Source organism: Larus michahellis, chromosome 10 (genome assembly GCF_964199755.1).
Source record: "Larus michahellis chromosome 10, bLarMic1.1, whole genome shotgun sequence".
Classification (NCBI taxonomy): Eukaryota; Metazoa; Chordata; class Aves; order Charadriiformes; family Laridae; genus Larus; species Larus michahellis.
In genome coordinates this window covers 16,290,649-16,304,170 of record NC_133905.1, presented here as the reverse complement: position 1 = coordinate 16,304,170, position 13,522 = coordinate 16,290,649, and the positions used below count along the sequence as shown (strand labels likewise).

The 13,522-nt window shown below is 53.4% G+C and overlaps 1 protein-coding gene across 1 annotated transcript in view; it reads left to right on the top strand.

Annotated features, from left to right (window-relative positions):
* The window catches only part of PLXND1 (plexin D1), an 83,777-nt gene that overhangs the window by 59,170 nt on the left and 11,085 nt on the right, over positions 1-13,522 (top strand). The window contains exons 24-30 of the mRNA XM_074602486.1: positions 154-284; positions 708-906; positions 6,663-6,809; positions 8,568-8,724; positions 9,643-9,746; positions 10,787-10,850; positions 12,584-12,618. Of these exons, the coding sequence (XP_074458587.1) occupies positions 154-284; positions 708-906; positions 6,663-6,809; positions 8,568-8,724; positions 9,643-9,746; positions 10,787-10,850; positions 12,584-12,618 (837 nt within the window). The remainder of the gene's footprint in view (positions 1-153; positions 285-707; positions 907-6,662; positions 6,810-8,567; positions 8,725-9,642; positions 9,747-10,786; positions 10,851-12,583; positions 12,619-13,522) is intronic.

Genomic DNA, 13,522 nt, shown 5'->3' with positions numbered 1-13,522 from the left:
CGTGCCCCTGCCAGTAAAGCGTGCTGCTGACCTGAGCCTTCAGCTCAGCACCTCTGCGTTCAGCAGGGACATCCTTGCAGTCGGGAATGATAAAAGCTGGAGGAAAACAAGCAGAAGGGTTTTTCTCACTCTGCTTTCTAAATTTCTCTTTAGATCCCTGAAAACTGCAGACCCAATATGGAAGAAGGAATCTCGCTGTTCTCCACCTTACTCAACAACAAGCACTTTCTCATCGTGTTCGTCCATGCTCTCGAGCAACAGAAGGATTTCGCTGTTAGAGACAGGTATGAGCTTCAGAACAAAAGACCTGGCAGCTGGAGGAGAATGATTTATTCCTAACCTGTAAGCAATCCAGCCCGTGACTGGAGCCGTGTGTTTCAGCTGAAGGTTGAGTTACACTTGCTTCCCACTTTCCTATTAGAAACAGGCGACCATAAACCTCTGTTAGTCTGAAGAGCACTGAAAGATACAGTGAGTGACTCACTCATGAGTGTTTGTATCCCTGAACACTTGGTTTACCGGTAAGAGGGTGTGAGCTGACCCAAGGTCCTGCAGCACTGAAAGAGGGTTTGAAGTTTTAACACGGTTGAGAAGGCTCATGAAAATTGTCTGAAATGCTGCCTGTGTGTTTTGGGGCTTTTTTATGCCAGTCAGCAGTTTAGTCTTGTTGTATTGGTCCTTGAGTCATACACAGCTCTGTGTTTCAGATGTAACCTGGCCTCCCTGCTTACTATTGCATTGCATGGGAAACTGGAGTATTACACCAGCATCATGAAGGACCTCTTGGTGGATCTAATAGATGCTTCAGCTTCCAAAAACCCCAAGCTGATGCTGAGGAGAACAGAATCTGTGGTGGAGAAGATGCTCACCAACTGGATGTCCATCTGCATGTACAGCTATCTCAGAGTAAGAGAACCAGATGACTGCTGTTGTGGGTGTGAGCTCAGCACTGCATGCCGCGGCAGCGAGGGGTGCATGGCACAGCTGAGGACCTGCCAGCGTTGCCACTTGAACGGGCACTAATGGTTGACAAACTCCAGAGTATCGAAAGGTTCAAGTGTGGAAAAGCAACCGTAAGTTCAGTTGCTTCTCCACTTCCGCCTGGGGATTTGGTGAGATCAGACTTCGTGGCAGGCCTTTCCTAAGGCCAGAGCACAAAGTAACGTTTTCACCATGCTTGAGAAGAGAGCCGTAGGGGGGTTGAAAAATAACCAGAATGGCTTGAGGTTTTGGAAACCGTTCCAGTTATTTGTTGTTTTCTCTGACCAGCTCACGCAGCCAGTTCAGCATTGTCTGTCTTGAGCACGAGAGCCCCGGCTGTCGGGAGCCGCGGTGGCACCGGGGCTGGAGGCTGCTCCGTGCCAGTGCCTGGGGGTATGTGGGGCTTCTTATGTGGGAGGAGTCCTCGTGGTTCCATACTGGCCAGACAGATCTTAGCAGGAGAGGAGGGATTCCTGTCCCAGAAGCCTGACTGTCTTCCGATGGTAACGAAAAGGAATATATTTGGCATCTCGGAGCACATCAGCAGTCCATCTGCTCAGTGCTTTATCTCCAACATTTGCCAGTTCTGGTTGGAATTTCCCAGAAGAATTGAGCAATAACTTAATTGATTCCACGGCAGTTAATTGGAGGACACCCCATTATACCCACAGGGGAGAGTCTTGAAAAAGCCTTTGAAAAATCTCTTTTCCCGAAGTGTTTGCTATAGCCACATAAGCAATGCTGTATTGTCCTCATACGTATCATAATGTCTTCTGATCACAGCTGATGACCACTTTTTGTCCTAAAGCCTATGCTTTTGTAACTCATAATCTTTAATTTTAGTTCAAATAGTTAGCCAGTATAATGAAAGAAAAGTTACAGGACCGAATTAGGATGTCTGTGCTGATGCAGCGTGACTATCCAGCCTGTAAGAGCAGAAAAGAGTGAATTCATGACATTTTTTTTTAAGCTTCAGTTTTAGTGCCTATAGTTAAACCATTGGAGAAAAAAAGTGCTGATCTCTCCTTTTGGAGAGTGGAGACCACATGTGAGGCATCTGATCCAACGCCAGTTTGTGCTAAAAATGGACATTGTGCAAGAAGGCTTTCTCGGGGAGCGGGGGGAAGAGGAAAGTTGAGTCTTATCACGCGGGCCTGAAGACTTGGGCACGTTATATAGCTAATTAATGGCGAGGGACTTGGGAGTGCTGGCCCACCGCCCTCTCCTGGGGCGCCTGGCGTGGAGGTGCCCATCACCATGAGCTTGGCCAGAGTCTGTGTCGGGGCCGGTGGCTGTCCTGCGGCTGAGGTGATACCAGCGTGAGCTGTGAGCTGGCTTTCCCGTGCCGTGCAGCCCTGGCCCGCCCCACGGAGGGAGGAGGAAGGACAAGGTATGGACGGGAGCAGGCCTGCAGGGTGGCGGGGGCCCTTAGCAGAGTGATGGGCCACCAGCTAAACTTGCATTTCCATCCGTCTGCGGATGGGTCCTCAGCAGGGGCTAACGTAGCACGCTGGGTTTGCAGTCCCCTCCTCGCTTCGTGTGCCATGGCAGTGCAAACCATCGTGGCACTTTGTACCGCAGCCTATTTCGCATTTCTTAAAAGCAAATGCTGAAGTGCAATAAAGAGTTGATTTCCAAGAGACATTCACATCACATGTGCCCCACAGTGAAGGTGGGGGACCTGATTAGAGGAGAAACCACGCTGCCTGCCGAAATATGGAGGAGGAGGAGAACTGATCAGACAGAAATGTCCGGAGAGGCCCTTTGACTGTCGCAGGTGGACATGGGCTCAGCAAAGGGATGGGAGGTCTCGGTCCAGGTCAGCAGAGCCGGGGCCTTCCCTGCCGCGCAAATGAGCACGGAGCCACTGCCGTCAGACAGACGGCATCTCCTCACACGCGGGCTGGTGTCAGCTCAGGGCTGTGATTTAAATACTAGCAATAGTCAAACGCCTCCCATGTGCCTTGCTTTCCTCTGGATCAAACTCTGTTGCCTTCAGAGAGGCATTTCTTGGTTAAAAAAAGAGGCTGCCCGCCTGCCTGTAGCACTGGTCTGTCAGACGTGTGACGATGGGTCTGGTTTTCATTCCTGAATTATCCCCATTAATCACAACGTCTATTTGAAACAGCTGCTGCAAAGGTCCCTGCCGTTGTGCAGTGGAAAAATTCCAAGTGCTTGTATTTTCCCTTGTAAGTCAACGCTACATGCTCGAAACATTTGTTTTGTATTAATGTTCTGCCTAACAGTCCGTCCATTTGTGTTTTGGGGGAAAATGATTTGAAGAAGCTGTCTTCAACTGGGAAGGAGTCGCAGGCCACAGTCACTAGTGGTCTGAACATGTGGAGGGCACCTGAAGGCGATGGAGCCACCCCTCTGACGGGGGAGGTTTGGCTGGGTGCATGCAGGAGATGTGATGGAGAACTAGCAGGAGGCTTGCTGCTCGCGACCAGATTCAGAGGAAACTTGCAGCATTTGCAGAATCGATGCAGACTTCTGTTTCTGCAGAACTGAGTGAGAATTGTAGATAAAATGGTCCATGTTTCTACTTTCCGCTACAGCTTTGGTGGAAAATGCTTGAAAGAAAGCCTTCCCCATGAGATACTGTGGTACCATTGTGCCTGACTCCTAACAGGATCAGGGGACTGGGAATTAAAGGAAAATTAAGGTCCTGGAATTCAGCTTTTAGGTCTGGGTCCAAGCTTCCCAAAGTTTTGCATATGGGATGGAGCTGAGGGTTGGTTCTTCACAGAATGCAAATAGATAATCGTCCCAAAATTAGCAGGCACTCGGGATAAGCAGCTGTTTTCTGTGCTTTTCCCACCCCAGCCTCACCAAGACATTTTGGAAATGGCTGTAACGTGTTCCTGGGAGGACATCTCTAATGACTTGTCAGCCTTGTTAATAGGGCAGCAACATGTGAATCCAGTCTGTGCTCTAAACCCTTTTTTTTTTCCCAAGCATATAAAACCCAAGCCCTCCCACACTCACGGTGCGTGAAACTGTTCAAGTAATGCCAGCCTTGAACTGTGCTTTCCATTACTGCAAAGTTATTTCAGTGCCCTGGGTAGCTTTAAGAGCCCATAACAGTTCAGTCAAAAATGAAAATGAAGTCTCATTAAAATACATTCACAATAGGAGGAAAAAGGCCCCAGACTGTGTTTTTTTAAGTACTTTTTTGTCCTGAATCAGCACTGATCTCTTCTAGTTAAACTTCCTTTCTCCCAACTAGCCAAGTCCAAAGACAGTTTTGATTCGTTTCCAGATGAGTTTTCTGAACAGCGCTTGAGGTTTCCAAGTTTGCCATTTTATCTCTAGTCCCTGCCTGCCAGCCCTGCTTTCCCCTCTTTGAAATTTGCTGTCTGATTAGCACTTTTGCAGATTTCCATAACATCCCACAGTTCCTGAGCCTGAAAGCCAAAAAGCCAAAACAGAAATAGTATCTCTCCGGCAGAGCGCTGTCGTTCCTTCCCATGAGGCCAGTCCTGCTCACGCACGCTGCGGCGGGTCCGAACGCCACTCCTCCGCTTCCTAGTGCCCCACGGTCAGCCCCGACCCCTGCAGCCTGTGACGGTTTCAAGCTGTAAAGAGCTCCTGCATCAGCAGGACTCACAATTTTTGATGGTTTTGGAGGCAGCCGCGTAGCTGTTGGCAGCTCCTCGTGTCTCTCTGTGGCCGCAGCCGGGGCCAGAGCTTCCCATGGGGAACACGGGGCAGGGTCCAAACCCCAGCACTGATGTTAGCCCCGCGTTCGTCCCTGCTGTGGGCTCGCGCACACGCGACATAAACAGAGTTCCTCTTCGTAGCAGGGCCAGCATCGGGATCTGTCGGCACTTGCGTGGGGTCAGCTTGGCCACGCTCCTCCGTTCGCAGTGCGGGGAAGGCAGGTACCGCAGCCAGGGGATGTCCCCGTGCCGGTGTCAGCCTCTTGCTTGCTATCTCGTACTCCCACCTTTCTCTCAGAAACTAACTCTTCTTTATGGCTTCTGACACTTTCCCTACTCTGTTCATGATCCTCAACTTCTCCGCGTCCCCAGAACTTCACATCTTTCTCTGCTTTCTGGAAGCTGTGCCTTCCTCCATTTCCAGCACCGGCAGCTCTTCTCCCGAGCCCATTTCATGCTGCGTGCTCAGAAGGAGCATTGCAGGAAGTCATTAAACCCCAGCAGAAGGCCCAAGGAGCTTCCCTGTGTTCATAAAAAAGTTGCCCTCAGAAAATCAAGCGGGTGCACCATTGGCACAGATGGTGCATGCCCACCTACGGCCCTGCTGTAGTGTCTTATCGACAACTGCGCCAAACACAGCCCAATCAAAATTGACATCAAACTAATTGCTTTAGCAATTATAGGGCAATTAGAATAAAAGATCCACCAAGTCTTAATTAAGAAGCAGATTGAACAGGATTTAGCAGCTCCTAGCTGAGAAATATCAAAATCATTCGATATCTGTTGTCTTGAGTAGGATTTCAGATGGCAGGAATGTTTGTGTGGGGGGGGTGTGATGCTCAGAACGTACATAAATGTGCAATAATTTGCACTTGCCTCATTGGAAGGAAATTGCACATGAACATTAGGGAGAATGGGATGTACTCCAGTACTGAGAAGTTCCTTAAGAAAATAGCTAGTGTTTTACTTGCACATCAGCGTAGCAGACAGAAGTGGATCAGAAATCTGGCGTTAAACCATGTAGCTGAACCGCATCACAAATAGCTGCTCCCTGTTATGTTTTTTGTTTTCATTGCAGCAGTGTCACAATTCACCTCTCTCCTGTAAGACGAAGTTTGATGAATGTAAGGAGTTAAATGATGTGTTTGCTTGCTGTCGCATGGGAACAGCTTGTTGACCCTGATCCTTTCTGTTTTGCTGTGATCAGGGCTCTGCTGTGGTATGAGAAGTATGAACACTGGTTCCCAGAGCCACAGGCACATGCCGTGGGCTCAATTCCATGGATTTCAATGGCAAACCAGGCAGTGCAAAGAGGGGAAAAGAGAGAAAGCTGGGCGCCCCAATATCTCTGTAGACCTGGATTTTTGTGCACGTCAGCTCCATCCTTGTCCTGCTGAGCGCAGTACGTTGTACAGCCTGCGCCCTGTCAGATTGCAAGAAACATCTCTGTACTGGAGTGTGCCAGATTCTCCCTGAAGTTCATGTGTAATTTCACATGTAAATTCATGCACATTTGTATTTTGCTGAGCATCATGCATGCACGTACCCACTCAGCACAGCGATGCATATGCCTCTACCTTCTGAGCGGTACCCGAGCGCTCTGCCCGTGAGACAGCAAATGCTGGCACAGCCTGTTGGTGGCAATCCACGGCCCCGCGGTACTTGCTGGAGAAGTTGGATGGGGTATGTTGATGCTGACAATCACAGCTCACCCTCCCCGAAAGTTGCCTGCGGCTGTTGTCGGCTGTTATGTGCTCTTCCCCATCTGTGCTGTCACGTTGCCACAAGTCTGAAAACTTCTGAGCAGCCTCAGAGAGATGCTGGTGGGAGTCGGCCCGGGGGGGGCAATGGCTCTGAGCACCCACCAGCCATTTGCAGCGCCTGGGGTGGATCAGTCCAGCTCCCTGATGAGCAGAGGCAACTTCAGTGTCCGTGCAGAGCCTGTCGCCACCATGCCGCGGGAAGGAGTTACCACCACCAGGTCCGGTGTGCTTACTTGGTCTTCTTTCCTTTCCCCAGGAGACGGTCGGAGAGCCCTTCTTCCTGTTGATCTGTGCCATCAAACAGCAGATTAACAAAGGGTCCATCGACGCCATTACGGGGAAAGCCAGGTACACCCTCAACGAGGAGTGGCTCCTGAGGGAGAACATTGAGGCAAAGCCGAGGGTGAGTACCTACACCCCAGGGGTCTGACGGGCGCGTGCCCTGTGGGGGTAGCTGTGCAAGAGGATGATTTGGTGCCCATGCAGGTGTGATAACCATGTAAATTATACACCTGCACAGGCACCTTGCTGCTGCCTAAGCTCACAGCTACAGAACAAGGCGCGCGATGACAGTTTGTTTTCATGACTGTCCCGCGGTGGGCTCAGATTAGGGGTGGAGGGAGGTAAGAAAGTTTGTTCTGCTGTATTCAGAGAGTTAAAGTAACAGGTTTACCATTCCCGGCAAAAGAGCATCTTCACTAGCCGTGGGAAGGTGCTGGCTGTGACCCCGAGTCCCGGCGTGAGGGCTTTGCCCAGGCTGTCACGGGGCTGGTGCTGCAAAGCGGCTCTGCAAAATGCCTCCTGCAGGGACAGGGCAGACGAGGGCTGTGCGTGTGAAGGGCTCACTTCCCTCCAGCGCCTGACACAGAATTCAGCAAACGCCTTTCCAGAGCCCGGGTCAAATCCTGCTTTCAATTACCTGGCATAAATCTGGAGCAGCTTCACTGAAGACAGTGGGTTACCCCAGATGTGCATCACTGTAACTCAGAGCAGGTTCAAGCTCCACATCCTCTGCGGATTCCTGTTACCAATTGACCTGTAAATTTACAGTGCAGACCGAGAGGGGTTAGCAGCAGGGCGCAAAGTATTAGCTTTCTCGGCAGAAATGGTAACTTCATAAGTCTGAGCAGGGGAAGTGCGGCTGCTTCCTACTTTGCTAGAAGAGAAAGAAGAGTATGAACAGGGTATGTTGGAGGAAGGAGAGCAACTGCAGGGTTAGTGCTAACTCACTGGCAATCCCCCACATTGCTGGTAACTGAACCTCTGCTTCAGAGAAAACCTGCATAGTATACAAAGTGAAATAACGTCTTCATTTAATGCCATGGAGAGAGTTGGACTTCACCTGTGCATTCACGTTGTTCTCATAGTCAAGGATGCTGGCTCTGGAAAGCAGTATTTGCAAAGGAACCTCTAGGTTGCAAAGCGAAGGCGCAGCGTTGCCCTCTGTTTCAGGCACGCCAAGGAGCAGAGGACACAAGCAGAGGCAGAGCTGAGGCCATCCCAGAGCGAAGCTCCTGGGTGGAGAGGGTTTTTTATAGGAGGAAAGTCTCTCTCATTGCCCTGCCGCTTTCTGCTGTGGCTGTAGCAGCAGCTGTGCGTCCCTGAGGTCTGAGCTGCTGTTTCTGGTGGCCCCTTGCAGCTGCTTGTCCTGCTGTTCGGTAGGCTCTCGAGCAGGTTGCTGGGTGACGCTGGTGGTGGGCTCCAGGGCTGCAGCAGACCCAGCCTGCGGCGTGCTTAAAGCTTGTTTAAACAAAGGAGCTCGGCCCATTGCGTCAGGGAGAGGCTGAGCAATGAGCCTTGGCGGTCCCATTAGTCACCCATCGGAGCCGAGAAGCTGAGGACATGACTGGTTATGGGGGCTGACCTTTCCTCCCGCCCCCGAGGTGGTCTCTGCGCGTCAGGGCTAAGGCCCATTAGCAAGGCAGCATGAGAGGAGGTTGCAGTGTCGCTCCCTGGCTCCGTCAACAAACGGGGCCTTCAGCCTCCGGCGGCTATAAATCAGCACCTCTCACTAGCGGTAAAGCCTCGATGACCGCATTTGTTCAGCCTGATTTCCAGCAGCATGGGGCCCAGAGCACACCAGAGCTCTGCAGGTGCCTCCACGCATCCTTGGGAGCCACAGAACTGGGCAGGTCACCCCTAACTCAGCCTCTGCCTGCAGAACCTCAACGTCTCCTTCCAAGGCTGCGGGATGGACTCCCTGAGCGTCAGGGCCATGGACACGGACACGCTCAGCCAAGTGAAGGAGAAGATTCTGGAGGCCTTCTGCAAGAACGTCCCCTACTCCCAATGGCCAAGGGTGGAAGACGTTGACCTCGGTAAGGACTAGGTGCATGGGACCACTCAGTCCTTGAAACCAGATGAAGCGCCTGGTGTCGCATGGTAGCTCTTGGCATCTACCAGAAGGCAGTGGGCAATGCAGCACTGACAGAGGGCAGACATTAGAGCAGCCCTTTCCTGAGGATGTCTTCAGGAATGAGTGATGAGACCAGATACTGGTGGGCAGGAATAAAGCAGCTGTAATGAGCCCATGGACTCCTGTCCCGCCATGGGTCTGTCATTTGTCTATCCAGTGGCCAGTTCCTCCTCCCAACATTTACGAAGGATCCAGGGACAATGCTAGTAAGAGAAACCCACACTGTCTGTGGTGTCTCCATGCCACGCAGCGGGCTGTGGAGATGCACCCTGGCTGGCCACAATCGCAAGGCGTGACGTTCAGTGGGGTCAGGGCCAGGGGGAGTCTCCATAGAAAAACGCCCTGGGCAGGAGCAGTGACAGGGCCCTGCTTCTCTTAGCTGGTGCACGTGGCATGTCCCCGTTCACAGATACATGACCAGCTCTGCCCTGTGAGGAGGCACCACCAACCTTCAGTGGCCATGTGCAGGCCACGCAGCATCTCATCTGCCTGGTACTCCATGAGGCAGGTCCCACACAGACCCCAGGGGTGAGATGGGGAGAGGGGAAGGGGGAGATGTGCCCCTCCCTGTCTCTCCCAGCAGAGCCTCTGTCACCTCTCCCAGCTCCATCCAGGTCTGCTCTAGTCTGGAAAGCCCCACTCCAGGGGCTAACCCCGGAGGCCATTGCTAAACATCTGCTCTGGTTTCTCAGAGCCCACGTGGCCTTGACAGTGGGGCTGTGCAGCCCCGAGTGCTGCGTGGCCAGTCCCCGGAGCCTCAGGCCCTGCTGCGCGTGCCTCCTTCGGGCTGGTGTCTCACCTCTCCCCTCTCTGTGCCCAGAGTGGTTCGCCACCAGCACCGACAGCTACATCCTCCGGGACCTTGATGACACCTCGGTGGTGGAGGATGGCAGGAAGAAACTCAACACATTAGCACATTACAAGGTAAACCTGCCACGCTGCAGGAAAGCTTTGCCTCCTCGGAGCCTGCCTGGCCTCAGGGGCGAGCTGCGGTTCCCCCTCCAAAAACAGGATTATCAGGAACAAGCAGGGAGGTTGCCATAGCTCCGTGAGAGCTTCCGGGGAATAGACATCTGCCCTGGCGAGAAGCTCGTTAATATTGCAACACACTGAAACTAATTAAACACTCTTCATGCAAAACAAGTTATTACTGACAACAGAAAGAGGAGGAAAAAAAGCTCCTATTCCCAACGGCCACCAGCTTGGCTGATTAGTATCACTCTGCTCTTGATCCGTGCTCCTGCTGAAATCACTGGCACAATTGTCGCTGCCTGCCCTGAGAGCAGGGGCCGGGGATGCCATCGAGGAGCGGAGGCCAAAAGGGTGGGGACATGTGGCAAATCAAATTGTTTTCTTGACCGTTTTTCCTTTTAAAATTAAATGAAACCAGAAATTCTTATATGATTTCCATATTCCCTGGTATGCCTGGGAGCATAATCCTCGCTGGTCTGTAACAGTGCATGGAAAATCAAAAACGGAGCTGAGTGCTTATTATTTGTGTAACAGCCGTGCCGCAGAGCCCCACTGCTGGCATGGTGCCCTGCAGCGCAGAGAGGTGGTACCGGCCCTGCGGCTCCGGGCTGTGGCCGGGTTCCTTCTGCCCTTCCAGGGAAAGGCAAAATGGCATCTGCATTGCATTAACACTCTTTCCCCTTACAATCACCTGGTGTCAACATCCAAAACTGTTTCTTGGATACGTGTATTTGCCTTATTCCCGTCGGATTTGAGAACCTCACTGTCTTGTATTTGCATTTAAAAAGCCCTTTCCATGTAGGGCAGTGCCGTTACCGCGGGTTTCCAAGCCGGGGAGCTGGGGCATGGCAGGCGCAGAGGACATTTGTGGCAGAGCAGCGATTGCACCAGCATCCCCCAGCTCCCAGGATCTCCCCAGGGCCCTTCCCGGCTCCATGGGAGACACCATTAAGGTTCGCATCATTGACATCTGCTCTTCCCTTCCTCCGCAGATCCCTGAAGGTGCATCACTGGCCATGAGTTTGTCGGACAAGAAGGACACCACGCTGAGCAGAGGTAATGTCTCCCCTCTCTTCCCCTGTTGCTGGTGACCGGGCAGAAATACTGGTGTTTCTGGAAGGGTGTCTCTGGCCAGGGATGCTGAGATCTAGTTGCCAGCCCTTTGTCTGGACATTGGGGTGTGGTGTTAGCCTGCGCGGGGCTGGCTCTGGGGCCAGCACTCATGGGGCACCCTTTTGTAGTGGCACATTGGGCAGAGCTGGGCATCGGTGGGGCCAGCTTTGTGCCTGGGAAGACACTGAGCGTGGTCTGGGACTGCCACCGCTGCGCCAGCCGGCAGCTGGGACACGCTCAGGAAGCCCTCCGGGTCCTGCAGGGTCTCCACTGCTCTCCTGCAAACCCCCTTCACCCACCCTGTGGCATACGTTTGGGGCAGCCGTGGAGCTGCAAGAGATGTACATCCCTCCTTCCCGTGGGGTTCCCCCCTGCCACGGCTGAGCAAGGCGCCCCTGCTCCCCCGGGGGATGCAGATCTGAGTCCTGCCATGCAGGCAGTGGCGGTGCGACCGTCCCAGGTGGGACCGATGGCAAGACAGACAGGCGGAATGGAGACACTTAGCGCTGTAATGACTGCCGTGTGTGGTGGCATTGCCTGAACCGCAGCCAGCACCCCGGGGCGGGGGGAAGGGAGCGCGGGGAGCTGGGAGCGGGGCTTCTGCAAAGCGTGGGCAGTTCCGGTGAAGAGGTTGAGGGTTCGCCCAGGTCAAAGCTGCAGTGGCCACTGGAGAGGTCACAGATCCCCGAGAGTGTGGGACTGAGCCTGGAGAGTGGGCGGCTTCCACACCCCTTCGAACTTTAAGGCTTGTCTATGTTACTTGCAAATGTGGGGGTTTGTGCCCGCTTTTCCTTCTGTAGGAGAAAGGAAGAAGGTCTGGGAAGTATACATTTCTGTTGTACGCATTGTCGGAGGTGCGAGTGTCATGCTTGTGGTTTTGCTTTGAAAATGTGTTATCCGATATCCTCCTCTCTCCACTTGCTGGGGTGCTGAGTGCTTTCCCAGCCCTTAAGATAGAGGGCACCTTTTGTCTCCCGTCCTCATTAGGGATTTTCATTCAATCCGTGCGAACAAAGTGAAAAAAAGGAATGATCTGAAACCCCTTGATTGGAAAAGCCCTTTCCCTCCTGATTACACATGTTCGGTTTCTTGCCAGCGTATTTCTAGGTTTCAGGGTGTGCAGAGAGTCAAAACAGACCAAGGGAGACAAAAATTCACATTGAACAAGGAGTTTCAAACCCCATCTGCAGGCTGCTCGCACCGAGCCTGTCTCCGCAGTGGGGGCCCTTTCTTCTGCTGGAGCGAGGAGCTGCTGCGGGCTGTGGTGGCCCCGATGACGAGGCTGGGAGATGGCCCAGGGCGTGCGGGGCAGCGTGGGGCACCGCAGGACGCAGCAGGGTACAGTGGGGCATAACAGGGCATCGCAGAGCATCACGACGCAGGAGCGTCCCTGTGCTGATTCTCTTCTTGTGCCCTCTTGGGTCCCTTTTAAAATACCACTTGGGAGACCTCAAGTCCTCCTTAAAGTACCTCCTGAGGTACTTGCCACGTGCCCCAGAAGGCAATAAACAACCCCAAAACAAAGAAAAACGCTGAGGTCACTTGGGGTGGGAAGGCCAGCTCCATGCGGAGATTCTTGGGGAAAGCCAACACCTCCTGCCATGGAGGGTGTCTGCGGAGGCGGGTTTCGGTTTGGGTCCTCTGACTGAGCCGCTGTGTCTCTCTCTTCTTCACAGTGAAGGATTTGGACACCGAGAAGTACTTCCACTTGGTGAGTACCCTGCTCTCAGCTGCGGAGGCTGGTGGCTGGGTGGGGGGGATCGGGGGGCTCTGCCCTGTGCCCTCCCAGGGGAGCGCTGCTGGGTGCAGGGCCCTGGCTGCAGGACGCCCGCTCTGCAGCGCGGCACCGCCACGCGAGGGGACAGGTCACAGTGGTGGCTCTGCTCCCCCAGACCTCTTCTGCCGCCGTGACAGTGGGGGACGATGGCAGAGTGCCTGCAGGCTCCTTGCGGCAGTGGAGGGGAGCCCATCTAATCTCCTGCACATTTTGACGTATGTCACCTTTATGATGGCTGCCTGGTCGCAGACAGGGGAAGCCGTTGCTTTCATCCCTGCCAGCGGGTGCCATTTCATCTCCGGCAGCAGCTGTGTTGGGCTGTGGTGAGCCCTCAGCCAGGCAGGGGTCAGGTTGTCCTCTGCTGCCAGGCTGGCTTTCGGGGAGGCATCCCCCCGAGAGGCAGCAGCCTGGAAAGGGCTGGGAGCAAAGGGATGCGCAGTCAGGCTGTGTGCGCAGCGATCCCTCCTCTCTCCTGCACTGAAGGCTCTGGGTCCTGGTTTTTCAGTGTATGTGATGAAAGAGGAGAAAATCTTCTCAGCCTTGCTGATATTAACTTAATTCATCTCCGTGGGCTGGAACGTCAGATGTGATGAACAAGCTGGATCAGGGCTCGTTAGTTTTCTTCCGAGAGGCTAAAAGAGGCGCAGAAAGGTTATCTGTAGACAAGCTTTAGTACTATGGGACATCATAAAAAATTACCAGGATGGCAAAGTAATTGTTGTGCCTGATCTGGCTGTCAGCAGGCACCGAGAGATGGGGAGCGCGGTGGGAGCACGGCGCAGCACCGCCGGTAGCACCCGCGCAGCCTTGGTCCGGTCACCTCCCGGCAGCCCCTGGC